This window comes from Tenrec ecaudatus, chromosome 9 (genome assembly GCF_050624435.1).
Source record: "Tenrec ecaudatus isolate mTenEca1 chromosome 9, mTenEca1.hap1, whole genome shotgun sequence".
Lineage (NCBI taxonomy): Eukaryota > Metazoa > Chordata > Mammalia > Afrosoricida > Tenrecidae > Tenrec > Tenrec ecaudatus.
In genome coordinates, this window is record NC_134538.1 from 52,232,457 (window position 1) to 52,260,301 (window position 27,845).

General features: G+C 47.1%; 2 protein-coding genes across 3 annotated transcripts in view; one reads left to right on the top strand and one right to left on the bottom strand.

Annotated features, from left to right (window-relative positions):
• GCK (glucokinase) overlaps nt 1-8,034 on the bottom strand; it is a 67,721-nt gene extending 59,687 nt beyond the window's left edge. The window contains exons 1-2 of one of the 2 annotated variants that reach the window (XM_075558093.1): nt 7,370-8,034; nt 2,680-2,780 (exon numbers count right to left, since the gene is read on the bottom strand). The gene's annotated coding sequence lies outside the window, so the exon portion shown is untranslated. The remainder of the gene's footprint in view (nt 1-2,679; nt 2,781-7,369) is intronic. The other variant, XM_075558094.1, reaches the window with a different exon arrangement.
• Nucleotides 8,035-8,085: 51 nt separating this feature from the next.
• Nucleotides 8,086-21,424, top strand: YKT6 (YKT6 vesicular SNARE protein). Its single transcript, XM_075558103.1, has 7 exons — nt 8,086-8,354; nt 11,560-11,642; nt 13,319-13,419; nt 15,359-15,463; nt 15,767-15,832; nt 19,971-20,072; nt 21,081-21,424. Exons 1-7 carry the CDS (start codon nt 8,251-8,253, stop codon nt 21,114-21,116), a joined length of 597 nt encoding a protein of 198 aa, XP_075414218.1. The 5' UTR covers nt 8,086-8,250; the 3' UTR covers nt 21,117-21,424.
• The last annotated feature ends 6,421 nt before the right edge of the window (nt 21,425-27,845 follow it).

Sequence of the window (27,845 nt, forward strand, 5' to 3'; positions counted from 1 at the left end):
CTGAGAAAAATTAGACTGTTTACTAGTAAGGAATTAGCCACTGAAAACATTACGAATAGCAGTTAACACATTGCGGACAGATCCTGAGTTTACTCGTGTTTTGTGCACCATCTGTTACGGACAAATCACGAGATAACTCGTGATTTCTACACGCTGTCTTCAGATGCCATCTGCTTGGATATATTTTAATCATTTTGTCTATTTAGGTGTTTACATCAGTAGTTAATGTATCAAACTTGATTGTCTTCATGTTCTTTTTGTTTATTTAGTATTTTAGTGCATTTTGGTTAAATCAAATAGTTACTATTTGTTTGAATTGTTTTTCAAGGAGTTATGCACTTATCATGACCGAACCTCAGTGAAATGTAAAACATCACCTAAATTGCTCAAGTCTCCCGTTACACAAAAAGACAAAGAAATTCTTAGCCCTAATTCTTCTAATTTTTCAAAGTAATATGGATTATGTTGATTATTTTATAAGATAGTTCATAAAATAATATTCTGCATACATTGCAAAATATTGTTTCAAATTGTGAGATGTTTAATATTCAAAAACTGAAAGGTATAAATAAATATGATTAAAAAGTTGATGAGATGTAAGCCCATTTATAGTTAAATGCAAAAAATCTAACAGCTGAAAAAATACCCAGCCACATGGGTAAGTTGGTAAAAAAAAAATATCCGGTCTTTAATGTGTTAAGTATTGTCAGAGATAGTGCCGGAAGATAAGCCTCTTCGTTTGGGAGGTTTTAAAATGAGACTGGGGAAGAACTGCCTCTTTAAAGTAGAATTGAGCATAATACCATGGATAGAATAAAACTTTTAGGACCTTTATTTGCTGATTAGATATGACTCAAAATGAGAAGAAATGGCTAAAATATCCATGAATAATTGGAAGATAAAATGTTGAAGTATGAATCAAAATTGGAAGTTATACAAAATGAAATGGAATATGCAAAAATCAATATCCTGGGTGGAATGGGCTGGTATGGGCTGGTCCTGGACATTTTGAATGGAACAATCATATGCTTTACCATGATGGGAATGACAAATTGAAGAGGAATGGCATCACATCCATCATCAAGAAGCCATTTCAAGAGCTACCTTTGAGTATAATGCTGTAGGTGATAGGGTAGCGTCTATACCCCTACAGTGAAATCCAGCTGTACACTATTAGTCACATATGCGCCAACCATGACAGCTAGTGAGGAAGGAATTGAAGAATGCTGCCAATGTCTTCATTCTGAAAGTGATCCAACATGCAATCAAGATGGTGACTGGAATACAAAAGTTGGAAACATAGACAATATTTGGAAAATATGACCTTGGTGATAGTAACGGACCTAGAGATTCCATGAAGGAATTTTGCAAGGTCAACAACTTCATTGCAAATACACTTTTTTTCAACAACATGAACAGTGACTATACAAAAGGACCTCACCAGCAAGAAAATACAGGACTCAAGCTGACTACATCAGTGGGAAGAGACAGGAGAGAAGTCCAATTTTAACAGTCAAAAGGAGGCCAGGGGTCGACTGTGGAATAGATCATCGCTTACTCAAATTTAAGATCAGGTTGAAGTTGAGGAAAATGAAAACAAGTCAATGATAGCTAAAATTTGACTGTGGAGCATATGCCATCTGAATTGAGAGGCCATCTCAAGAGTAGATTTGACTCATTCAACACTAATAATAGGCTGTGAGAGGACCCCAAGAACATCTTACATAAAGAAAGAAAAAAGGTCATTAAAAAAGAAAACATCACCATGGATGTCAGAAGAGAGGGGAACTTGCTCTTGAATATAGATTAAAGTGAATCCAAGAAATGATGGATAAAGGAGCTGAAAGTAAAATTTCAACAGGCAGCTGCAGAAGATACATTATACTATTATAATCCAGAAGACTATAATATCCAGAAGATATTATAATAAAATGTGCAAAGACTTCGAGGTTGAAAGCTAAAATGGAAGCGCATGCTCATTATATATCAAGCTGAATGAACTGAAGAAAAAATTCAAGCCCTGAGTTGCAATATTGAAGAATGCTATTAGTAATTGGATGATTCAGGAAGCACCAAGAGAAGGTAGAAGGAATACAGAACCACTGTCCAAAAAGAACTGGTCAATGTTCAACCTTTTCAAAAGGTAGACCAAGAACTGATGGTACTGAAGAAGGCCAAGCTGCACTAAAGGCACAGGCCAAAATCAAGGCTCTGGGAATTAAAGGAATACCAAGTGAACAAGCTAGCAGAGCACTGGAAGCATTCACTCACCTGTGCCAAGGAATTTGGAAGGCAAGTACCTGGCCAACTGACTGGAAGAGATCTATATTTGGGCCCATTTTATTATTTTATTTTGTTTGTTTTTTATTTGTGCCCATTTTAAAGACAGGTGATGCAACCAAATTCAGAAATGCTAGAACAATATTATCAATAACACCTATTAGCAAAAATTTGCTGAAGATAATTCAACAAAATAATAGGGAGCATATTTTCAGTGGATTCATTCAGTAGCTTTGTAATTCATCCAAAATTAGGTATCCAGATTCAGCAAAATTGTGCCATTATAAGGAAACCTCATACTGACAATGAGGTAGAAGGACCGCCAGCGGGCAGATAGCCTTTTCCTCTGGCATCAGCTCTCATTGTCCCCATGGGAATTGGGAATCCTGGCTTCTTTACCTTGTGCCATCTTGGCCTGGGTCTTGGATAGTCAGTCAGTATCTGGCTGTAAGTGTTGTGATGGCGTTAGGAAGATAATTCTCTTTGGTCTCACTGGCCATCTGCAAATCAACAACATACTGTAGAATGATCCAAACTTGGAACTGCAGGTTTCTCACATCTCTTGCCTGAGCTGTATTTCAAGTAAAATGAACCCTGGTGGTGTAGTGGGTTACATGTTGTGCTGCTAACCACAAGGTCATTAGCCACTCAGTAGGAGAAAGATGAGGCTATCTGCTCCTGTAGATTTTCAACCTTGGAAACCCTATATAGGGATGCTGTGCCTCAGAACCAACTCTGTGGCAGTAGTTTTGGGTTCCAAATAAAGTTCAGCTGGAGGTGGCTACTCCAACCCCATTGGGAGTAGCGTTCATACCTCTTTTAGAGTCATCTCATACAAATCCAAGCATTTCTTGGCTCTTTTCCTCTGATGAAATTATTAAGAAAGCATCTTTTAGGTTTACAGTTGAAGACCCCACAATTGGCTTAGTAAAATTGAGAGAAACTATATGAGTTAGGTCCTACAAGATGAACAGACACAGGTACCTGATTGATAGCTCAAAGGTGTTTGGACAGATTGGTGCTCACCTGAGTTAGGCTTTTCACAGGCAAAGTTGGGGTGTTGAAGGGAGATTGGCATGTTCTCAATAGCTGGTCCTTAAGAAACCAGTCTAGGATTGCCTTCAGGCTGAACCAAGCTTCCAGGAGGATTGGGGATTGCTGTTAGGTGTGAAGGTGAAATTCTTGGCAGCAGTTCAGTACACACAGGTGCTGCGTTCCTTGCTCATCCTGATTTCTCTCTAGCCCAAACCCATGGGGCTACTGAGGAGGTCAATTTCAGGTGGGGTTTCAGTCTGAAGGGCTAGGAAAACCCAAATCCAAACTCAATGCAGTGTCATTGAGTTGATGCTAACTCATAGCAACCCAATAGGAGAAGGTAGAACAGTCCCTGTGAAGTTCCCGAGAGTAATTCTTTTGAGTAGTAGCAAGCCCTGTCTTTCTCAAGTGGAGCAGGCAGTGCTTTCAAGAGGGGTTAGCGGGTCAACTTGTAACGACACCACTAGAGCTCCTTGAAGGGCTAGGAAGGAGGCTTGCATTTTCCAGCCCGGCTCAGGAAGCACAAGGTAAGATTTTGTGGTTCTTTCTGAAAGCTAATTTGAGTTTGTAGCTTGCACGATAGCTCTCTTCCCAGCACGGAGACTAGGCACAGCAGCATGAAAGGAAAGTCAAGGGTTGAGGCTTTGCTGCCAACAGAACAGCTCATTGGTGGTACAAAGTTCCAAGGAATGTCTTTTCCTATTATTACCATGACTAAGAACACAGTCTTTGAGATAGATCCCTTTAAATTATTTAAAACGGAACGAGTAACTTTAGGATCTACAGAATACAAAATCTATCATGTTCTCCCTGCCCTTCGTTTTAAGGAGCACATCAGGACTGACTAAGTTTCGTCCCATCACTCTAATTCTTCGGGATTGCAAGGAGACTTCTGGGAAACATGAAGGCAGTGGGATTCTGTCTTCCATAACCTCGTGGAATTCTCTCTGTAAGCCCATTATCTTTTAGGACATTCTTTTTTCCACTGGCCACCCTGCCTTCACCAAGCACACAGGCTTGGGGTTGGTGGAGATGATCCTGCAGGAGTGGCCTCCTTTCGAAATTTGACTTAGGCCCACAGAACAATGCAAGCGTCCCGGTACTGCCTTTCTCTCTTGCGTCTCTTCTTGGTGCATATAAACTATGAAAGCAATTTACTGTAAATTTCCTACTCTCCCTTCTACTTTCTAAAGTTTCTTCCAGATATCAGGCATCCTCTGACCAATTAAAAACAACAACACAAAACTTCTCCATCCTTAATGCATTGTCTGGCCATAGGCCAGTGGTTCTTAAGCTTCCTAACGCCGTGACCCTTTAATACAGTTCATGTTGTGGTGACCCCCAACCACAAAATTTAGTTCTTTCATAACTGTAATTTTGCTTCTGTTATGAATTGAGCGGCCCCTGTGAAAGGGTCATTCGACCCCCAAAGGGGTTGCGACCCACAGGTTGAGAACTGCTGATACAGACTAAAAGTCTCAGTGTATAGACTAAAAGTCGAATAAATTCTTTCCTAAAAGGCTGAGGGATCTTCCTCTGGCTTTTGTTTCACATCATAAATTTTATTTATCTTTCTCTGTTTGGGGACGTCTTCCTTTAAACCGGCCAGTAAATAGGTTCAGTAATCTGCTATGAACCCAGATTCCTAAGGGGTATTTGGGATCCATGCCAGCTCTCTCAGTGAAACCAGCTTTCAGGTGGTGAAGGAGTGATGCGCTTCCTCTAGCTTTCTCAAACACGGTTCTGCTTCCTCCAGAGTGCAGTGACTGTTACATCTTGCCTGACAATGTGCTCCTGTGAGACCATGGGTCTCAAAGATGGATGTGAGAGGATCATTCATCTCTCAAGATTCTCTCTGTAGGAGGGCAAATTATTTTTTTCCAAGTGAATAGGACAGAGACAGAAAAAGACAGACACCCAAAGTATCTGCATTGGCTGGTGAGTCCTTGACACTCACAGCTGGAATTAGCCAGAAGTAGGGACATACCTTTCCCTTTCTCTAATCCAAATCGGGCACCACTATGGGTAGGAGAAAGGATTAAGGACCCATGTTCCAGGTGGCGGCTAGGGTTTGATGGATGGTCTGCAGAGAGGAGAGCTTTTATTAGCCTTCGTGGGAACCTGGTACCCTATCTATGGGTCTTCTTCCTCCAGTTGTCTACAGAATTCTTCCTCTTGCCTTTTGCACACAAACTTTACATTATTTTTATAGATCCTTATTTTACCACAGGTCAATACATACATTTTTCTTATCTCATGTCCCTTCCCACGTGCAAAGCAAATCAAGTTGCCAGATATTATGATCATTTAAAGATCCATGTTTGGGCCATTGTTCATGATTCCCTAGTATATACTGGGCTCAAGAAGTTTCATATAAAAACTTCATTCCAGATTTCTTCATAGGTAACACCAAGTTTTCAAAATACATCCTGAAGGACTGAAGTCCAGTACACTTGAACTGTTTCCCATGGTGCCAAAACCAAAGAAAGCCCAATGACCTAGAGATGCATAGACCTGTTCAAAAGCGACCCATCTTCACCCGCCAAGTCTAACTAGATGATCCTTTCTCCTTTTGGGGATGAACCTACATTTTGTTGACAATGGATTTACTTCACCAGGTGCATTAGCTGCTCAATCTTAGTTAAGAGCTTCATGAGCCATGCTTACTTGTCTCAGCTGATCTTCGTTGAACCTATTTTCATTTACCCTCCACACAGGGAGCCTCAAGCTAACTGTTCCTGGAGAACTGACAGTATCAACTTTGGATTTGGGGCTGGTCTTAATCATCTGGGGTTGGAAAAATAGGTCCCAGTGCATAGTAGGTGTGGTTTCAAACCTTATCAGTGGTATACTAAACATCTATTTCCATCATGGTCACCAAATTGATTACACATGAAGCCCTGATTTATACTGTATTAGAGCTTAAGTTTCTGAGCACTGAGTTTGCAGAAGGCTATGGTTCACAGTGAAAGCCCCTAATCCATGTGAGTCTACAATAAATTCAGCCTCCATTAAATTCATGTGATCATTAACCATATGCCTTACTGACTTTCCTCTCAGGCAGAGAGCATTAGAAAGATTGCTGTCACCTCCCGTCACCAGTCGGGCAAATGGGCTCTTAAGAACTTTTATAGTTATGCCCTTCATGGAAACTGGAGTACTAGGGCCACCGGGTCCTGAAGACCTTGGTCCTGGACCAATCTTGTAAGCTCTTCTGTCTGGTATGAGTATGTGTCCCAATTCCAGCTTCTGTAGTCCCACTTGTAACTATGATTTATTGATCTGCCACCAATCGTGTTTTTGTGTTTCCTTTGGCTTCCTAAGTCTTATTTAAGTCTCTGAATCTCTGCAAACCATTCGACGCCACTATGACCTTATGCTACTGGTCTTCCTCATCCAGAGGATGTGTCTTTGCCTTGTCTTGTTAAGACTTAATAAATGTTCTGAATTTTTATTTGAAAATTAGGGTCTCTTTTGTACCTGAAAACATGACACACAGCCCTACATAGGGTTTCCAAGGCTGTAAAACTTCATGTGAGTAGGCAGCTTAATTTTTTTCTCCTGAGTGGGTTTGAACTGCCGACCTTGTACTTAACTGTCCCTTACCCAGAGCACTACTTCTTAATTTCCACCCAGGAGCATTTAAGTATGCTAACATGTCAGGGCCAATGACCTTTGATTAACTGACAGTCCCTCTCTTTTTCATTGATGTTAGCAAGTCTTCTGACCAGCTGGTTAAAATTAAATATATATATACATGTTTTCACTGGTGGGGACTTTGTAAAACTCTTAGAAAACTCTTTCAACTCTTTCATACAGTTGTATTCTGTTGATAAATGCTATTCACGACTGTTTCCAACTGCTTTCAATCTTCAATAAATCTCTTCACCTATTACTCATTGATAGTGTGCCCCATAATTCAAAGCCAATACGCTTAATCAAGTATTGCAATACTCTGGGGGGGGAAATAGTGTGCCCCAAGCTTATTTGCTCCTTCTTTGCAATAAGGATCTAATTTCTGCTTCTTTCTGAGGCAAAAAAAAAGGTTGCTTACGCGGTAAAGTCCTAAATCACTGCTCTCGGCTGTCCTCGTCTGGGAGAGCCCCGTAAGCTGTGTGCTGAGGGATTCCCTCCACTCGGGGCCGATGGGAGGCGTCTGAAGATGCAATCACATTCCCGGGGGTTCTCCAGGACAAAACAAGCTGCCCTGCACTGAGGTGGGGCTGTGAGGTACAAAAAGCTCTCCAGGAAGGCGGTTCACGGACAAATCAAAGCCCGCCGGCTGGGGCCGTGCAGTTGGGGCGGTGGTCAGAGGCAGCCTCGCGCTCTGGCAGCTCCCACGCCCCGTTGCGGGTGGGGCGGGGCGGGCGGCCCCGTGGCTGGGCCACACCAATGCGCATGTGTAGCTCCCCGCCGGCCGGTACACGAGTTCCCGGCCTTGATTTCTGTAGTTCAGCCCGCCCCCTCAAAACAAACTCATTGCCTTCGGTATTTCAACCCCAGAAAACACATTCACTGCCGCAGAGTCAATTCCGACTCATAACGACCCTATAAGGGCAAGGTAGGGCCGCCCGGTGAGTTTCGGAGATTGCAACCTCCGCGGGAGTAGAGAGCCCCCTCTTTCTGGCCAGAGAGGCTGGGTTGAATCGGCTGACCTTGCAATGAGCAGCCCAACGCGTAAAACCCTAGTGGCTACTCCCAGGGAGAGGGAGCGGGCCTAGTACCGGAACCGGAAGTACGCCACCGGAAGTGCGTCCGACGGCAGGCGACGGAAGTCGGCTTCCGCCCAGTCAGCAGCTGACTCTTGAGAGACTTGGGCGGTGGGATAGTTCCGAGGGGCGGTGGGCTGCTCGCGAGGGACGGTGGCTGGACGGCCGGACAGCTTCCTGCGATCGCGTCGCACTGCCGGCTGGGCGGCCGGCGGGCGCTGTCGCCATGAAGCTGTACAGCCTCAGCGTCCTTTACAAAGGCGAGCCCAAGGCGGTGCTTCTCAAAGCCGCTTACGACGTGTCCTCCTTCAGCTTCTTCCAGAGGTCCAGGTGAGCGCCCCGGCGTGAAGGCCGCCTCCCTGCAGGCCTGCGGGCGGGGGATCCCCGCGTGGCCACTTCCCGGTCTCCGAATTGGACCTTTGGGGAGCCGTCCCTTCCCTCGGAAAAGGCTTCTCTCGTTCTAAAACACTACCTCAGAAACGCGAGGGTTTCTCAATTTTTTTATTGTACCGAAGTTAGAAGGGGACATTGAAACTGTGCAGATACCCAAGATCCATGCCCTCAATCAGTTGAGGGCCCGACATCTGTATTTTACGGCAGCCCTTCCCAACCAGTGGCTCTGTGCGAGGTGGTTTGTATTGCTGTTCCCTGAGAACCACCTTTAATGTTATCTCAGAGACCTCCCAGCTCCACAGAACCACCTGAGGGATAGCGATGTCATTCCCATTTATGGCCCACGTCATCGCGCGGCCACTAGAGATCATACCTGCCACCAGCCCAAACTCAGACGATATGCTTGGCACCAGCAGTACAAATTGGTTCTGCACTGCAGATTTCAAAAGAAGTGTTGAATCTATAGGGCTGCAAGCTTTAACGTCTTGGTTCCAGTCTTATTAAACGCAGAGCTCTATCCTTGAGAAGAGTGATGGGCACTTCCAGCTCATATGTGGGAGGAGTGTGTGTGTAACGCCGCAGGCACAGAAGCGGTGCTACAAAGTCAGTATCTGTAGTTACTTTGTATCCAAGTTGCACTGGCAGTAGTGTTTACTAATTCAATCTTCAAGAAAACGGCCCTTGCTGAGAGGGCTTTCCTGGTTGTGAGCTGGTAGGTTTGCAACAAACTTCTGTTGCCTTTTGGTTGAAACGCTCTTCCTGATACTTCCCTTCTTTTAGGTGGCATCTATCCGCTTGAGCAATGCTCTTGTTTTTAATCTGATGAAACAAATGTTGCCAATTTGGCTAACTCTGATATATTTTCTCTTTCCTTTCCTGTTCGTTAACACCAAAGAATGCCAAATAGTTTGTTGTACTGTTACCCCTCATCTGGCATGCCCACAGCAGTTTAAGTAACACAGCTACAACATTAAGAGGACATCTCTAACTCAAATCTCTTAAACCATGTGTTCCAACTGAGCATATTGTTTTCCTTGTAAGCACCTCACTTTTCAACTTTCCAACTCTGTGATTACCATAACCTAAAATTAAAAGCTTTTTGACTTTCATACAGGCTCTTGCAATTACTGCAAGTCTTCTTTTGTCTAATCACAGTTCAGCTCTAAACTTGGTCTCTCCATAGTTTTACTGCAGAGTTTTGGAGACTTTGTCGTGTAGGGATTATTTTGCCCATACCATTCTCACAGCAAGTGATACTGTTGGCTGGGCATTGTACGCTATACTCAATCCTTACAACCAATTCTGATTAGAAAAAAAAGATTTTATTGGGGACTCGTACAACTTCTATATCCATCCATCCATCCATCCATCCATCCATCCATCCATCCATCCATGTGTCAAGCACATTTGTACATTTATTACTCTCATCATTCTCAAAACATTTGCTTTCTACTTGAGCCCTTGATAATAATCAGCTCCTCATTTTCTCCTCCCTCCATGCCTTCCTCCCTCATGCACCCTTGATAATTTATAAAGTATTTTGCCATATCTTACACTGTCCAACATCACCCTTTACTACTTTTCTGTTGTCTGTCCTCCAGGGAGGGTGTTATATGTATATCCTAGTAACCGGTTCCCCCTTTCTACCTCACCTTCCCTCTATCCTCCCGGTATCACCATTCTTACCACTGGTCCTGAGGGGTTCATCTGTCCTGGATTCCCTGTGTTTCCAGTTCCTATCTGTACCAGTGTACATCCTCTGGTCTAGCCAGATTTGTAAGGTAGAATTGGGATCATGAGAGCAGGGGGAGGAAGCATTAAAAACCAGAGGAAAGTTGTATGTTTCATCATTGCTATGCTGCACCCAGACTGACTCATCTCCTCCCTGCAACCCTTCTGTAAGGGGATGTCCAGTTGCCTACAGATGGGCTTTGGGTCCCCACTCCGCACTCCCCCTCACCCACAGTGATAAGATTTTTTGTTCTTTGATGCCTGATATCTGATCCCTTCGACACCTCGTGGTCACACAGGCTGGTATGCTTCTTCCACGTGGACTTTGTTGCTTCTGAGCTGTATGGTCGCTTCTTGATCTTCAAGCATTTAAGACCCAGGTGCTATAACTTTTGATAGCCAGATACCATCAGCTTTTTTCACCACATTTGCTTATTCACTTGCTTTGTCTTCAGCTGTTGTGTTGGGAAGGTGAGCATCATAGAATGCTAGTTTAATAGAATAAAGTGTTCTTGCATTGAGGGAGTACAACCAATCCAATTTAATGGGTTATTTGCCTTAAGTTAGACATCTGTTCAATGAAGTTGTGATTTCAGGGACAGTCTGTTCCAGAATGAGGGTTCTTCACAATTCTCCACAGCTGCTCAGTGCCCTCTCCGGGAGTTTACAAACCTCTTGGAGCCATGTTATTGATTCCACGTGATCACCCAGTTCTCTTGCACCCTAGCTGCCGTGAATGTCACTTTTTTAGTCAGAGGCTCCCTTTGACCTCTGTGTGTCTTTGCTGGACCCTCACTTGTGACTGCTCCATTCTACATTGATCTCTGTACTGGGTCCATGAGTGTGTTCCTGCTGCCACACACCATTTCTTCTGTGTCCTAGCAAAGCTGTTGCCTCCGTCCATCCTTTGGAGGGTGCCCCATGCTCCTCTTACGCAGACTTGGACAAAGCCTGTGCTTAATGAGGTGAGCGGCATTGCCAGCATTCAGCGTGCTGCCACAGCCATAGTGGGCTGGGCCGCTACTTAAGTTTATTGCCACTTGTGTTTTTCCATTGGTTTTTTTTTTTCCCCCCTGCTTCGTGGCAGTTGGTGGAGTATGGAGATTAAGCACTGCTGCCGTCTCCACTGTGTCCCAAATAATACTCTGGCCAGAACACTCAATTGGAAAATATCCCTAAAGTCTGGAAACAATTTGTTTTGGTGAACTAGGTAGCAGGCATGGTCTGAATAGTGGCTAACATCTATATTCTAGTTTATTTGCAGAGTTTTTATTACTTGTTTGGAAGACTGGGAGGGAGAAGAGTGAAACTAAGAATCAAATGTCTCCTTACTGTAGAAGCTCAGAGGCCACTTTCCATTGTGTTGGTGAATAGGTGCCAGAAAGAAGGTAATATTTGCTCTGTTTCTCAGTGTTCAGGAATTCATGACCTTTACAAGTCAGCTGATTGTGGAGCGCTCAGTGAAAGGCAGCCGAGCATCTGTCAAAGAACAAGGTAAGGAGCAGTCATCTCCGGAGTTCTTCACCCGACGAGGGCTGCCATGCTGCAGGCCCCGCGTAGCCTGCAGAACCCTCAGCTTGCTGACACCGAATGAAGCAAACGGTCACTTCCTGGGAGAACATCTAGCTTGTCATCTGTCCTCCCACTTCCTTCTGCTACCTGTGCATAGTTTTGTGTTTACAGTTGAAGCCTGGGATTCCGGGGCAAAAGTCCCCCGAGCTTAGAGTCACTTAAGATGAAGGTCTAATTCTCTTGGACCAGTAAGCATCCTTCCTACTGTATTGCCCCTTCTCCCTTCAGTATTGCAGACCCCACCGGAAAGCATGTGCAGCTAGAATTTTCCGAAATAACCTTCCATCCTAGGCTCCTTAGATTAAAAAATTTTTTTAAATTGTATATCTGAAAATTAATTAATTTTCCTGTTTATAACAATTTTCTAGGGGGAAAATTTTGTTGTTGTTTATTTTAGAGGTATCTGTTGTACGGATAGATTTAGGGACGATATATATGAACTCTATCAAACCACAAGGCTGAGTTACCCTGGCCTTGTGTCAGTGTAGGAAGTTACTGTGCTGGTATATTAATTACAGGGCAAAGCAGTATTCAAATTGAGTACCTCTCATCAATTAGACATGCATTTAAACATTTTCTTAATTTTTACTGAGTCTGGGTCTGCCTTAACTTTATCTTTCTTAAGACACGGACCTCGGCTTTTTAGTTTCTGCGGAGTGGGAGGCATGTGTTTGGTTGTTCGAGTCGTAATTTCCTTGAAGATGAGAACAGTGTCTGGAGAGCATGGTGATAAATCTCCTAATCACCCTCCTTCCTGTTCTAATCTTTTATCTTTTCTGATTTAAGAGATTCAGAATCTCTTTCTCTCCTCTTCTATTTGTTAGCTAGTTGTTCTGCATTGGACTAGTTCAGATCAGATTCTTGGTACGTTCTTAGTAGTAAATTGTAATTCTTGTTTGGAGATAAGAGTATTAACTGAATCCTTTTAAAGCACTGAAAATTAACAAGGCGTGGACTCGGAGTCTTTGCTGAAGCCCTTTTGATCAGATGATGACTGTAGCACAGTGACACTTGAACCTCCCCCAGGTGAGCGGCACATCCAGGCTCTTGTCTGTCTGTCTGTCTGTCATGGAGCAGACTACCTAAGGTTGGTTGCTCTAGTATGCAAACCTCAAGGCCCTAGAAGGGGATTTCCTTTTTTGCTACTCTGGAAGGTTTTGTTTTTTTTAAAGAAAGTGGAATCTGTTTGTTTGTTCAAGTTCCCTTGGAGTTTGGGCCTCAGCACAGAATGGAAAGTCTAAGGATTGTGGCCCCTGACGCATAGTCACGCCTGACATCCAGGGTGTGGCTTGGAAATCCACTTGATTTTGAAAGTCCACCTGGGTGTGTGTTGCCTTGTCTGTACCTTAGTCCTTGACATTGTACCTACACACCCCTGAGCATTTATTGGTCCTGAATCTGTGTGGAAGCCTCTCCCAATGAAATTTTGCAACTTCATTTCAAAGTCTCTCGATGAGCTCCCAAGCATCGTGTAGCAAGAGCCCACATTAGCCATTAGTCTCCAAACGAGAATCACAATTTACTGATGCTCTAATTTTTGGTGGTTTAAAAACGAAAGCCTCATATCACCCTCTTATGCTTGAACTCTTGCTCTGTAGAGTATCTGTGCCACGTCTATGTCCGAAACGACAGCCTGGCAGGTGTCGTCATTGCTGACAGTGAATATCCTTCCCGGGTAGCTTTTACCTTGCTGGAGAAGGTAAGTTTGTGCCCTACTGGGTTGGACTTGAATTAACTGAGTGGGGAAAATGAGTGGGGTTTTGTATCTAGGTAACCGTTCTGCGAACATTGTGTCCAAATTCAAGACATTGTCAGTTTTTCTCCCTGCTCTAAATCAAGAAGAAATTGAACCCACCTTTCCTGGTCCTCTCTGTGATACTAATCACTGCCCTCCACTGCCTCTTTCCAGACAGGCAGCCCCTGAGCCACGTGGGATGCTCCTTCTCTCCCTTCGCACTTTGCCTGCCACTGAACCACACAGTGGCTCTTGCTTTGAAACGAGACCCTGGACACACTTGCCCATCTCCTTCCGTCGCCTCTCCTGGCCTATCCTCTTGTCTCTCCATTCCTGGTCCCACTCCTGACTCTAGCTTTCACCTTCTGGATTCTGCCCCCCACACTTTCCCATTAGTTGCCTTCTAGGTTGCACTGGGCTCTGCAGTCTGCTTTGTAGGCACACTTCCCCCTTGACCAAAGTCCTTCCTCCCTGACTGCTCCTCTTTTTGATCCCCTCCAGTCTTACTTTCTCCATAGGGTCCCCACAATTATCAGAGCACTCTTTCCAGAAGGAAGTCACCACCGCAGAGCTAACACTAGTCATTCTTTCTTCCCTTTAGTTTCAACGTTTTATTATGAATTGGGTGAGTGGTTTACACAGCAAGTCAGGTTTTTTTTGCCAATCAGGTTTTCATTTAACAGTCTATGCCTATTTTGTTTCATGTGATTGACTGCTTCTCACAGCGTAATGTCACTCACCCCACTTCCTGTTCCCTATCTCCGTTCCTCCTCCTTCCTAACTGCGTCAGTCTCCTGAACTTTGTGTTGAGCAGTGCTGTCCGTTTGATTGCTAACGGTTGTTCTCAGGTGTGCGGATCTGCCTAGTGTCATTGTTCACCTTTCAGACGTGTCTCTAATTTGACTGAACGTTAACATATGGGGGTGAGGTTAGTTCCAGGTCTGACAGGTGACTAAGGGCCATCATTTTGAGCATTCTACCAGCCTTTGTCTGACCAATAAGCCTGGTCTTTTTTATTATTTTGAGTTTCGTTCCACATTTTTCGCTCACTGTGACCAATCGCAAACTCCTTGAAGATAGAGAACTTATTCCCCATATTAAATTCAGTGGTTGTTTAAATGTCAATTCCCACCCTCCCACAACCCCCCTTTTTAAAAAACAAGCAAACCAATGGCCTTATATTAATTACTGTTAACCTCAGGATGTGGAACCATAAAACCAAGGAAGAAACCAGATATTTGCCGGTGCGAGTTCACTTGATCAGTGGTGGCAAAGCTTACGCTCGTCTTGACAGACCGCTAGTTAGGCTTTGTAAATGCGGCGTGCGTGCATGCCTGCCGTCACAAGCTCCTTACACACCCAGCTTGGTTCTTCTCCAGTGTCTTCTCTAGGAGTTTTACCCAGTCTTATTAGCAATTTTTATTAGAATCCACTGGGGAGTGGGCCAATTCTGCTTTTATATCTTGGCCAGGAATCTCTTGATCCCAACAGTCTTATGGGAAGACATTATGAAGATGGAAAACAACCACACTCAGGATGGCAGAGAGCACAATTTCTTATTTTTTAAATAGTTGCTTTAAAATAGGTGAATGTCCATTTTACCCTGGGAACTTTATAAACTGATAACAATGGCTGGAAAGGTGTGATTTAAAGTTCAAGAAACTTTATTATCCAGTGGGTGATGTTCATTTCAGATTGGTCACAATTCTTAACTCTCAGCATATGTTTTAATGATGTAAATGTTTTAGAAAGGGGGGCTTTTGCCTAGATTTCTCCATTACCATTAGATATCTTCCCCTGGAACTATCTCTTTTGGGGTCAGACTCAGGATTCTGGCCTTTGCCATAGGTGTGGGTAAGCACAGGGTGGGTGGGCGTGCTGGTGAAGGTCCTTTATCTTGCAGGTACTAGATGAGTTCTCCAAGCAGGTGGACAGGATAGAATGGCCAGTGGGGTCTCCTGCTACGATCCACTTTGATACCTTGGAGGTTCATCTTAATAAATATCAGGTAGGATATAAAGAGGAGTATGTGTGTGCCTGGCTTAGTGTGCAATTGGGAAATCGACTGCCTTGAGTTTGAGCTCTGGTGACTGTCTTACAGCCTTTATTGCTCATTGTCTCTCTCGAGATTTCTTTTTGAAAAATGCAGTGAGACCTGGGACCCTGCAGTTCGAGGTGAGCTCTGTCTCTGTGGTATGTTTAAAGAGATACAGTCTGTAATGGTACAGCGTGCCCGCTTCCCTCTCTTTGAAGCTTTGTTTCCACGGTGACTACTAAATCCTGATTTGCTCTTATTTTCGATTCTTCCTAGAATCCCCGAGAAGCTGACCCCATGACCAAAGTGCAGGCTGAACTTGATGAGACCAAAATCATTCTGGTAAGCAAGAGGGGTGTAGAACAAAGTTAAAATGAGGGCTTTGCCACAGGTCATGCATGCAGAGTTTTATTAATAGTCAAAGCACTTTTCTGAACCATGCGTGCCCACTTCTCCCATGCACCAGAGCCCTTAAACCCATAGACCCACTGAAATAGCCCAAGTTGACCCCCTCTCTTCCACTATTCCCTGTCATGGATCATGGCACCCACTTTTTGTCAGTATCAGGCTCCAGACACTTAATTCTCACGACTGCCTTTTATTTTGGTTGGTTTACACACTTGGATACCTGCAGAGAGCAGGCAAGACCTGAGTGTGGAGTTGGCCCACTAGAAATGTGTCTGCAGTGATAAGGGATAGCCACACATCTGGTAACACAGACCCAGACCCACCACAGATGCTGGTTTTTGCCTTGAACTTTGCTGATTTATAACTACTGTGTGTATGCTTGTTTGAACTGCTACGGTTGGCCATGGTCAGTTGTCCACTTTTACCTTGAGTTTAGGCCTTTGTTGTCTTTTCCTTAATGCTCATCATGACCCTCTAATTTTTCCTCTTCTAGCATCACGTACCTCCATTCTGTTCCCACATCAGTAGCCAGTGAGCTGTCATTCTTGTGTTTTTAAAATCTGTCAGTGTATTCAGAGAAGAAAATTCTGGAGCAGCTTGTTGTGTGATAGGGTGAAAGTAACTCTGAGTCACGTAGTGCTGTTTTACTAGGAATACCACAAGTGGATGGCTGTGACGGACACAATTTCTCTTTCACAGTTTTGGGGGCTGGAAGTCCAAACACAGGGGTCCAGCTCTAGGAACTGCTCTCTCTGTCGGCGCTGGAGGAATGTCCGTATCTGTTTTCAACATCTGTGGGCTTGACATCCCTTGTGGATCTTCACTTGTCTTGGAATCAGCCTTCCCTTTCATCTAGGAGGGTCTCAGTGCAGAGACCTAAGGTCCAAAGGACGCGCTCCATTCCAGGCTTCTTCTTGTTGGTACTGAGTGAGCCTCCCTTTATGTGGGCCTTCTCTCCTTTTCTCTCTTGTAAGATCAAAGGTGGTGCAGGCAGGCCCAGTGAGACTTCCCTACATTGGGTGAGCACTGTGACTTGATTAGGGAGTGTGGTCTCCCCTAACAACTGATTTGAGTGCTCACATCAGATCACGCCATCCTTACACAACTGCCAAGTTATGTTGTTGGTAGGTACCGTCCATCGCAGCCCACAGTGATCTTAGAAACAACAGGATGAAACACTGCCTGGTCCCGCACCAGCCTTACAGTTTCCCCTGGTTAAGCCCAGTGTTGTAGCCACCGTGTTGATCCATGTCATCGAAGGTTTTCTTTTTCCACCGTCCCTCTACTTTATCGAGTGTGACGTCCCTTTCTCATAACATGACCAAAGTACGAGACAAAGTCTTACTATCCTTCCTTCTAAGGAGCATTCTGGCTCTATTTCTCCCAAGACAGGTTGGCTTGTCCTTTTAGCAGTCCATAGCACTTCAATAGTCTTCACCTGTACCACAATGCAAATGCTTGGTTTTTGTTGTTGTTTTAAATTTTTATTAAAAGATCATTTTATTGGGGACTATTACAGCTCTTATAACAATCCATACATCAAGCATATTTGTACATGTGTTGCCATCATTATTTTATAAACATTTACTCTCTGTTTGAGTCCTCTTTTGAGGTCCTCTTTTTTTCCTCCCTCCCCACCCGCTCCCACCCTCGTGTCCCCTTGTTAAATGATAAATTATTGTTTTTATGTCTTACACCGATTGCTGTCTCCCTTCCACCACTGCATTGGTACTTTCTTATTCAACATCCAACTCTCCCATGCATGTGATGCAATGGAGAATACCGTGGCTTGGGTCAGATGCATGTTAGGCCTTAAAGTAGCATCCTTGCTCTTCTAAAGATGTCTTGGGAAGTAAATGTACCCAGTGCAATGGGTCTTTGATCCCCAGACTATTGCTTGCATGAGCACTGACTGTGGGTTCAAGCCAGACAAAATCCTTGACAACTTCAACCTTTTCTCCATTTACCATTATGTTACTGAGGGACTGGATGAGAGTGTAATGCACCCAAGTCCTCTGTGCTTCTAGTTACGGGTTTGTAAAGGCAACTGTGGTGAGCGGGGAGGAATACTCACGGTTATGAGATATAAGTAAATCTCAATACACATTCTCCTGACTGGACACCACCGCTCCAATAACACTCCCCCCCCCCACACACACAAAGGAATTATCATAAAGGAGCTACCATATAAGAGGTATTATTCTTGCGTCTGGCTGTTCACTATGCCTGAAGGTTATCTGTAGATAAGAGCAATCAGGTTCAATAGCCGAACCCCCAAAATGTAGCAAACTGTGTTCTGACGTTTCTTGCTGATATGGATTGTAGATTGCTCCCCTGGGGAGGGCTCAGGGGCATTCAAGGTCAACTAGCACTAGGTCAAGTTAATGACTCATCTCATTGCTTGTTTATTATATTATTACCTGCTTATGATATTACCCATTGACTATGTAATATGTTCACTCTGTCATGTGTATGCCTTTTGAAAGATCTATAAGCCCCATTTTATATACCCATTGGAAAATACATTCACGTTCTTGGTTCTGACATTGGGACAAGGAGCCCCTGTGCCCTGCTGTCTTATTTTCCACAGTCACTTCTGAGGACCTTTTCAAATGTTGGGGACCCTGTTATGAGGATTTTAGCTTTCTGTACATGTGTTGTATTCCATACCAAAGACTATAATCCTTGATCTTCATCAGCACATGCTTCAAGTTCTCATTTGCCACAAGCAAGGTTTCATCTGCTTATCTCAGGTTAATAAGCCTTGCTCTAATCCTGAAGCCACATTCTTCATGTAATCCAACTTCTGTAGTTATTTGTTCGGCATACAAATTGAATCAATATGGTGAGGGGATTCAACCCTGACATGCATCTTTCATGACTGCTAACCTTGCAGTATTTCCTTGTTCTGTTCACACAACTGCCTCTCAATCTACGTGGGTCACCAACTGGGAAACCCAACAGAAACAATTTTTAAAAATTCAAAATAAGGTGGTAAGGATAAAATAATAATAATATAAAGACTAAAATACAAATGAGTAAGAAAGAAAAGACTCTTCAACATTCCAAAAACAAGGAAGAAATTTATGTCATGGAGCAAGTAAGAGATACTGCAAAGGAACTTGGGTCGGGTCTATAGGGAGGTCATCTGGCCAAGTATCAGTTCAGTTCAGCATATTCAAGGTCACAGTGGTCTCTGTCTGACAGCAAGGCTGTTTGAGCCTCTTGCCTGTGGCTAGGGTAGGGTGAATCTGCCAGTGGCTCAGTCTGACCAGATGGGCCATTGGTTCTTCTGAGGCCTTCTGCACCTTCATCCATTGTCAGGAAGGGTGAGTCGCATGCATGGCCCTGTTTTCTCACCGTGTAGGTGGTCCAGAGGGGCGGTGTTGATGGCATTAGCTCACACTCCCCTGGAAAGGAACAGGAAGTCCTCTGCATGACGCTCTCCTGCAGAACTGGGTGGGGCCAGGCCAGGAAGGCCTTTGTAGGTTTTCTAGGAGCCAGCTTTCAAAATGGTCAAACGAACAGGGTGGAAAGGCCTTTTAGTAATACATTTTGTTTAACCCAGTACATCCCAGACATTACTATTTCAGCCAATATGAAACCTTATTAATGAGGTCATTTATATCTTTCCTAAGTCTTTGAAATCTGATATATTTACACTGATGTTACATTTCAGTCTGGACTGGCCCCACACCAGATCCACCTGTCACACTGTACAGTGACACCACATATTGCCCGACCACTGCTTTATATATTATATAAACCCGTACTATATTATTATAATAAACCTATGAATAATGATAAATCTATATTATGTTTGATATAAATCTGTGCCTTGAAGAGTTTCTATTTAGACTTCTTTGGTTCCACAGCAGCGATCAGCCAAGTCCTTTTCTATGCACAGATCTGCATCCCTGAAACTAAATCACGATGCCTGGAAGTGACCTGTGTCATGACTTAGGTGCATTGTGGAAGGGTCTCAGGGAAGTACTTCCTCAGGACTGAACTTCTTGAGAGCCTAATGTCATTGTCAATCACCGTACTGAAAAGACTTCTCTCTCTCGTCCAGCACAACACCATGGAGTCTTTGCTGGAGCGTGGAGAGAAGCTAGATGACTTGGTGTCCAAATCCGAAGTGCTGGGAACGCAGTCCAAAGCCTTCTATAAAACTGTGAGTGCTGGCCTGGGCTCCTCCTGGGTAGCCCCGGGCAGAACCATGGCAGTGAGCTCATTTCTGGGCAGTCTTCATAAGATCAAGGCTCGGAATAATGGTTTGCTTCATGCCTCATGCAATGGCCAGGCCTAGGCTGGTTAGTGCTAGATCCCAGGAAGGGTGGGAAGGATGGCAGGTGTATTCAGGTGCTGTGCCCACCCTGCTTTCATGCCCCCTGGTTCTGGCTTCAGATCATGTACCCCTCCCCAGGCAGGTGAAGCTGGGTTCACTTGTGATTACTGGCCTTAAATGATAATCCTCAAGATACCAGTATGTTAGGCTTTCTGGAAAAGCGTTTAGGCTGCTCATTCCCCTTTGAGAGTAGTACTCTGTTGGCGAGGATTAGTCAGACTGACGCAGACCTTTCCAGTGTCTCCTTTGCAAGAATGACTGTGGCCTAGTGCTTGAACAGTAGTGGGCATGGATTTATTTGATGCATCCACATGCATTTGTCCTGGAGGCAGATGGCCGAGAAGGATTAGGGTTACAGTGACCAGGGGAAGAACCTCTAGTAAACACAGTTGTCTGAGTGTTTCCAAAGAGCAGGGCAAACGATGGCCAGCAGTGCTGGTGGACGATAGGAATGAGGGCAGAGTTAAGGCATTCAGCCAGTTCTGTTTGCACTGTGGTACCTGGCTGAAGAGCAGGACCGTTCCTCGCTGGCTGCTGGTATGACTGAGAGTTGTGGAGAAAGATAAGCTCCAGGATCTACATAGAACACCTGAGCTCACCTTGCTCTTGGTGAGAGGAGCTGTCGTTTCCCTGGCAGTGTGGAGGACAGTGTTGTACTTTTTGTTCTAGTTTCCCCGTTGATCTCAGCAGTTGGGGACATGCAGGCAGCCTGTAGACCTGAGGCCTCCCCTTTCCCTACCGAGGCTATTCTCTTGGTGTAGAGTGGGGGGCAGGGTGAGTAGCAGGGTCGAGTGGAGTCCTGAATGCCTTTTCAACTCCCTTTGTGTCCCCAAGGCCCGGAAACAGAACTCGTGCTGTGCAATCATGTGATGCCAGCCTGCAGACTCCTGCACTGGAAAAGTCTCTGTCATTCACACCAAGAGCTGTAAGACACCAGGAAAGAAGAAGCTGTCTCCCAACAGGACCCAGAGTTGGGGACACTTTTCTGGTTTTGTTTTTTTGTTTTTTAATTTTGAAATTTCCTGGGAGGAACTGAGGAGGGTGGTGGAAGGGATCTGGTGGGTCATGAAATGTTCACATTCATATGTCAAGTTGTAATTTCTGGAAAGATCATTTGAGGTCCCTAAAGGCATGTTTTTTGGGCCAAATGAAACCATAAACTCTTAGTGACTCCTGTAGATGCTGAAAGACTCAGTTCTCAGGCCTTGTCCCCCAGGAAGAACCCTGACTTCAGTAGAGTACCACAAGAAGATCAAGACCAGTCTTTCCCTTTGGTCTGTCAGTTATATTAACATAGAAGAAAGTCAGTCCAGCAAACAGGAGGGCGTTCCCGACTGCAGTGCGGCTGCCGCGCCGACAACCACATTCTCTTGGGACACCCTCTCCAAGGCACGTGGCTGAGCCAGGAGCAGCTGTCCGTCTAAAGGCTTAAGTGGTTAGTGGCCAGGCATATAGTTGCAGGCGTCCTAAGGAGACAGACAGTGGGCGTTGCAGATTGCTGAGACAGCTGCACTGTCCCGTGTGTTTGAAGATTGACTTCTTGTGGCATGTGGGATCCATGTCAAGCACCATGGTCATGGCAGTACCATAAAGCTGACTTCATTGGACAGGGTCAGAGAAGCTGAGCACCTTGGTGAGAGTCTTCAGGCAATGGCTACCTCAACCAACAAGTTGGGAGTTAGAGCCAGAAGAATGTTTTGCTTTATTTTCTTTTTAGTGCTGGTGTGGTCAGCTGGATGTCATCTTCAGGGGGAATCCAAGCCAATGTTTATGGAGCTGTCCAGGTGGCATCTGCCTTGATTTTATGTCAAACCTCGGGACGGAAGCAATGTGCCCTATAGTCATCTCTAGACTGGTTTTCATTTGCCTCTCCGGCTGTCTACCTTCCTCAGCAACTGCCTGGGGCCCAGGAGCTCTCCAGCCTCCCTGTAGCCCTGCGCTTTGCCTCAGGAGAAGGGCTGCCTGGCCGGAGGAACCATGGCAGGTGTTGCTCCTGGCGGGAGTTGGCAGGTCTCGTGGGACTCAGAAGCCTCTTTGGTCCCACAGGAGGCCTGCCACTGCCCAGTGCTAGAGAGCCTCTTGAGAGGGGCCCAGTAGGTTCAGTGGTGTCCGCGTGGCTTGCCTAGGCCCTCATGCCGTATTTCATACTGTTTGGTCTGTGCTCCGCTGCACTTCGAGGACACGGGCTCATGTACCTTTGGGGATCCTGTGCACAGGTCCTGCTTCACGAGATGGTGCCATCCCACCAGAGTTTTAACCAGCATGGGTCGCATCCTTGTGAATCATTCTCTCGTGCTTGTCTCCCTTGTCCTGTTTTTGAACCACCTAAGAGGCCCTACTCTCCCCATGGAAGTGCCAGGCAGCCAGCAGTCTGCAGGGGCTGGGGTGGAACCCAGCTTGTGCCTGAGACCCTGGCTCTAACAGCTTACCTGCCATCTGGGTGCTCTGCTGACCCAAGGTCTTTTGCTTGCCTGTCATTTTCCTACTGCCATGAGGCCTCATCTCCCAGGGCTGGGGCGCCTCTCTTTCTGATCCTGAGCGGCAGCTTACCCACCATCTTTGTCCACTGGAGTCGTGTTGCCTGAAATGTGGGGTACACTCAGGTGTGTGGACGTCTGACCAGCCATCTGGAACTTTGCCCTTCTGGGGATCTTTCAAGCTGTTGCCTTTGTCCCTTACCTATGAAGGCACTGACCTTGCCTTTAGCCCTTAGTGGGTTTTTTGCCGCATTTCAGTTCCTACCCTGGCCTGCCCTCCCTGTAGGGGGAGCAAAGAGCAACGGAAGGGGCGGGCTGGGAGGTGTCCCTGTGGGACAAGAGGCGGGCAGGAGTTGGGCAGGATGGGTGGGGCTGCCCCCCGGAAGGGGCTGGCTCTGTGGCAGCCTCTGCCCCAGGCTGTTCTCCTGTTTGAATCCCTGACAGTGTGTAACTGCTGCCTTCCTTGTCTCTCTTGTTCGGTTTTGAGATTCCTGTCCAGATAAAGCTATCTACAGAAATTCCCATTTGGTCCCATGGCTTTGTTGCTTGGGCTTTTCCTTGGGAGAGCCTTGCTGCTGACTGCAGAGATTGGCCGGGGTGGACAGTGGGCAAAAGACGGTCACCCTGACACATAGACTTTCCGTTTCCGTTTGTTTCCACCTTGCTTCACTGTTAACCCGATAGGGAGCCCAACCGAGTCAGAAAAGAAGCCCCTGGTTGTCTCTGTATTCGATTCCCTGGTGGAAGCTACGATTGGGAAGGCCACCTGGGTCCTGGAGACCGCCAGAGAGAACTGCTGCCCTCCCTGCTCCACTGAGCAGACCCCCCCAGACTCCTCACAGACACGGTAGGGACCGGACCCTGCAAGGTGGCTGTGGGAGCAGCAGTTTATCCTGCAGGTCAGATTGGTCCAGAAGCTGATCCTGCTGTTAGGAAAGGACCGAGTTGGCTGTACATGAATGGGGTGGTGGGGAGGGTGTGTAAAAGGAAAGCTTGCCGCCTCGTTCATTTGATCAGACTGAGAGTCTGGCATGTTTGATTGTGGTTCCACACACGACTCAGGACGCTAGGTTACCTTTGAATCTAGGGGTTGGAACCAGAGAAGCTCCCGGGTGGCCCAGATGCAGCTACTTGCATGAGGGGCGATCCAAGGTGGCCAGGGTGTCCACAGGGATCCATGAACAGAATCCCAGTTAGAAAGTAACCGATGAAACACAGCAGCCTGCCCCCCCCCCCCCGTGCTCGGCTGGCCCAGTGATCCTCAGCCACAAGGTGCGGGCCCAGGGTGCATCAGGGTGTCTGCCATCTTGTGGCCTATTGAGAGGCCCCAGAAATAGTATGTATGCCTCCCTCTAGACCTGGGACCTCCTGTCCAGAGAGGGATGGTAGGGACAGTGGCCTCTGATCCCCTACTGTGCCCATCCCTTCCACAAGTCTGGCTTGGGAAAACCGGGCTGGATCCAGTGACAGTCAATAGGGGAGTGGCGCTCTAGATGCAGCACTGTGACTGGGGCAGTGAGACACACTGCCGCCTCTGGTGGACCTGTCTTAAGAGTCCCTGCCTTGCTATCCCTGTGAAAATTATGACACGTGTCCAACAGAGGAGGGTGCTAGGATGTGAGGCTGAGCAGGTCTCGGAGTGCGGAAGAAAGTGGAATAGGCAGGTGACGCACTCTCATCTTGGGGCCCGGGGTCTCGGTGCCATGTGGATAAGGGATGCATACGAGGACTAGTAGGGGCAGCACCCCGCTAGGGTGACAGGCCAGGCCTTGGGCTTCTACTCCCTGCTCTGACTGGCCTTTAAGGCTGCCCTGGATATCCTTGTCCCCTACTCCCTCCCCTCTAGCCTGCCCACTCACTGTCACTACCCAGAGTTTAATGACCAACTTGCTGGTTAGGAGGCATGTCTGCCAGGACCATCAGGGTCTGGGTAAGGACCCAGAATCATCCCACTGGGAGATGGTCACTGGGTGGCTACAACTTTCAGTCTCTGTGCCAGGCAGACAGCTAACCCAGAGAACTGGCTGGCAGGCCTTGGAGCAGTACAGCTGGCTGAGCCATGAAGTCTGGCTGTGACCTGAAGCTAGGAACACCTATCTCACCTCTCCTTGCCCTACATGGGCAAACTCTGGGCCCAGACTGGCCTAAAGCCTCAGACCCGGGGTTCTGGTTCTGAAGGAGAGAGGGGTCCATAGGCCTGCCACAAAATCATCAGCTGCACATAGGAAGCAAGCCATTTGTCCTGTTTGTGTTTTATTTGCAGTTTCCCGAGACAGAACAAAAGAATTTTTTGTACACTTACAAGGCTCAGAAACAAAAGACAGTAAAACTCAGCAAAAGGAGAAGGGTGGAAAGTCCACCAGCATGGGGGCAGCCGGCGAGCCTCCGCACGCCCCCGCAGCCGGGCGGGCCACGCATGGACACCTAGTAGCAATGTGGGGTGTGGTTCTCCTTATAGGTCATGCAAAAGAACTGTCCTCCAGAAAACAAAACAAAACAAAAGCAATGATCCCAGACAGGCAGCTCCGCGGTAACATGGGAGCGGTGGCAGAGGCCGCCACCACATGGGCCCTGGAGATGTTTTACCCTGTGTCCACAGAGGGAGAGGGCCTGGGCGCTGGCCATCCTGAGCAAGTCATGGACGACACAGTGGGCGTCCAGTCTGAGTGTCCCTTGATGGGCAACCCCCTGAGTGTGGGACCCTGGGCCTGCTCCTCACTCCATGTTCCTCCCTTGGCTTGAGTTGTGGGGGAAAGAGGAAAGTCCTTGTTGAAGATGCAACCTGAATGGAAGGTGGCTGGTGTTGAGCTGGGTCCTCCCCTGCGCCTCGCCCTCCTTGCCCCTTAGCTGACAGGCACCTGGAGCTCTCTGCTAGGCCCTGGTCTGCAGCACAGTGTGCCCACCTACCCCACAGGGAGGGCGCCCAGGCTGTGCTCACAATGCTACAGATGGTGTGGCCATGGAGACAGCACCCTGCCCTACCTTGCATCACAGATGAAACTGGCAGCTAGCACACACAGCCATCCCTTGGATGCCCTCGAGGCCCAGTTCCTGGGCCCTGCGCCAAAGTATGCACACTGGGCCTTGGATCTCCTTGTGGCCAGGCTTCTGCACATAGCCTGCTGTCTGATCTGTGGCTGGGGCCCTGCGGCTTCCAGCGCTTACCTGGAAGGTGCTGCAGACTCCCATCTCCCCGCAGGCCCAACATCGCACCAGGGCCCCTGCTCTGGGCACTGTTGGCCTGGGGTGGGGAGCAGCAGCACCCACAAAGGCTCCCTTGGTCAGCCCCATTAATGCCTGACAGCCTACCAATTCCTGTACTGAGAGCCTCCTGTGCTACGCCCCAGGTCTTCCTCTTTTTCCAGGCCGGGGTGCCACAAACACTTTTACCCCGAAAACACGCCAGCCACTGCCTTAGTGCAGGTGACCCACAGCCACCTGTCTCCGCACCTACCTTCTCTGGGTTTTACCCAACATGACCCAGAATCCTTGCAGTTCAGTCACCCCAAACACTGCCTGGCCCCCTCCGGATTGGGGCATGAGGTTTCCAGTCTTTTCTCATGTCTGCTTCCAGGTGGGGATGGGACTGGCCTGGAAGGCCTGGCTAGAGAAAAGGGAGGGGCATGTTGGGCCTCAGCCAGATGTGAAGTCTAACTAAACTGCACCTTGCTTGGCACCTCACTGACTCCCTAGAGAAGAGCAGAGCTGGCAGCCCTGGCTCCTTCCAGGGTGCTCCTCTACTGTCCCCATCCTCCCGGAGGATGGTGGCTTCCATGCCTCAGCCAGGAACGCTCGCTGCAGGGGCTGGCCTGGCCCTTTGCTGGCGTGCGTCATCCACTGCTGGGAGTGGGCGTGTGGGCACAGAGGGGACCCCACACCCATCCCCTCACAGGGCTGAGAGGATGATGGACAGATGGGAAGAAAAAAAGCAGGTAGGAACAGCAGCAACTCTCAGGCACAAGTAGCGGAGAAAGGAGGGTAGGTCCAGAGAGACACCCATGCCCCAGCCCCAAAGATGCCTGACAGCTCACAACAGCCACTTGCAAGCACACCACTGCAGAGGCCCATGCATTGGCAGAGAGAATGCAGATGCCTTGGTTTGTTTGTGGGGTGTGTGTATGTTATCTAACAAACTAACACCATTCAACACGGGTCGGGGGGAGGAGCCTTTTGGACAGTTTCACTGTCCCACCTGGTCACTGGAGGCCTAGACACGTGGAGCTGGGGGAGAGGGGGGGAGTGGCTGGTTGGTTTCAAAGCCCCACAAACACCTGTGATTTTCCCACATTTTTTCCCTTTGTTTAGTTTTTCCATTTCATCGGCCGTCAATTTTGTGTGTGTGCGTGGTTGTAGTTGTCATCATTTAGTTTGCGGAAAGAAATCACATCTGGTCTTGGTTTTTCTGCAGACACAGGCACCAGGGGAGGGGATGAGGCAGACACGAACATGCGACAGGCAGGCCGTGCGCCCTGAGGGCGGCTGGGCTCCGAACACCAATTCCATCAGGATAATTCAACGGCAGGCGGCTCTGAAAAACAAGGCGGGCCGGGCAACCACGTCACTGCGGGCTGGCTGAGGCCAGTGAGAGACGGGGGGGGGGTGGGGGGGGTGTAGCTACCCTTCTAGCACTTTTTTTTAGCTTCTCTGACCCTAGGTTTTGTGAGGTGATTTAAAGTCAATGTATATAAAAAGACTTAAGTCAGAACGTGGGGCCCAGTGCGGCATCACTCCATGACGCATTTGCACCTGTACAACTGAGACTGGACTTTGCTCTTAGTTGCCACGAGGTACCGTGTACTCATGGGACTGACAGTGCTGGTCTGGGATGAGCTGGCAGCAGTGCCTTGTCCTGTGTGCCCTGTAGGGCTCACGCATCTGTCCGTATGCTTTGCCCACCAATGGGATGGAGTGAGCCTCTCCCCCTCACAGCAGGTTACCTACCAGCTTGTGCAACCCTTGTTTTGCCAGCTGCCCCAAACCTTAGAGGGTGCCCCTGCCTTTCAGGGAGGTGACCCATCTCTGCACCCATGGGAACTAGTAGGAGCTCCCTAGCATGGCTCTGCCACAGTGCCATGCCCCCGCCCCCACCCCCTGGGCTGCTGCCCCCCGCCCTCCCTCACCC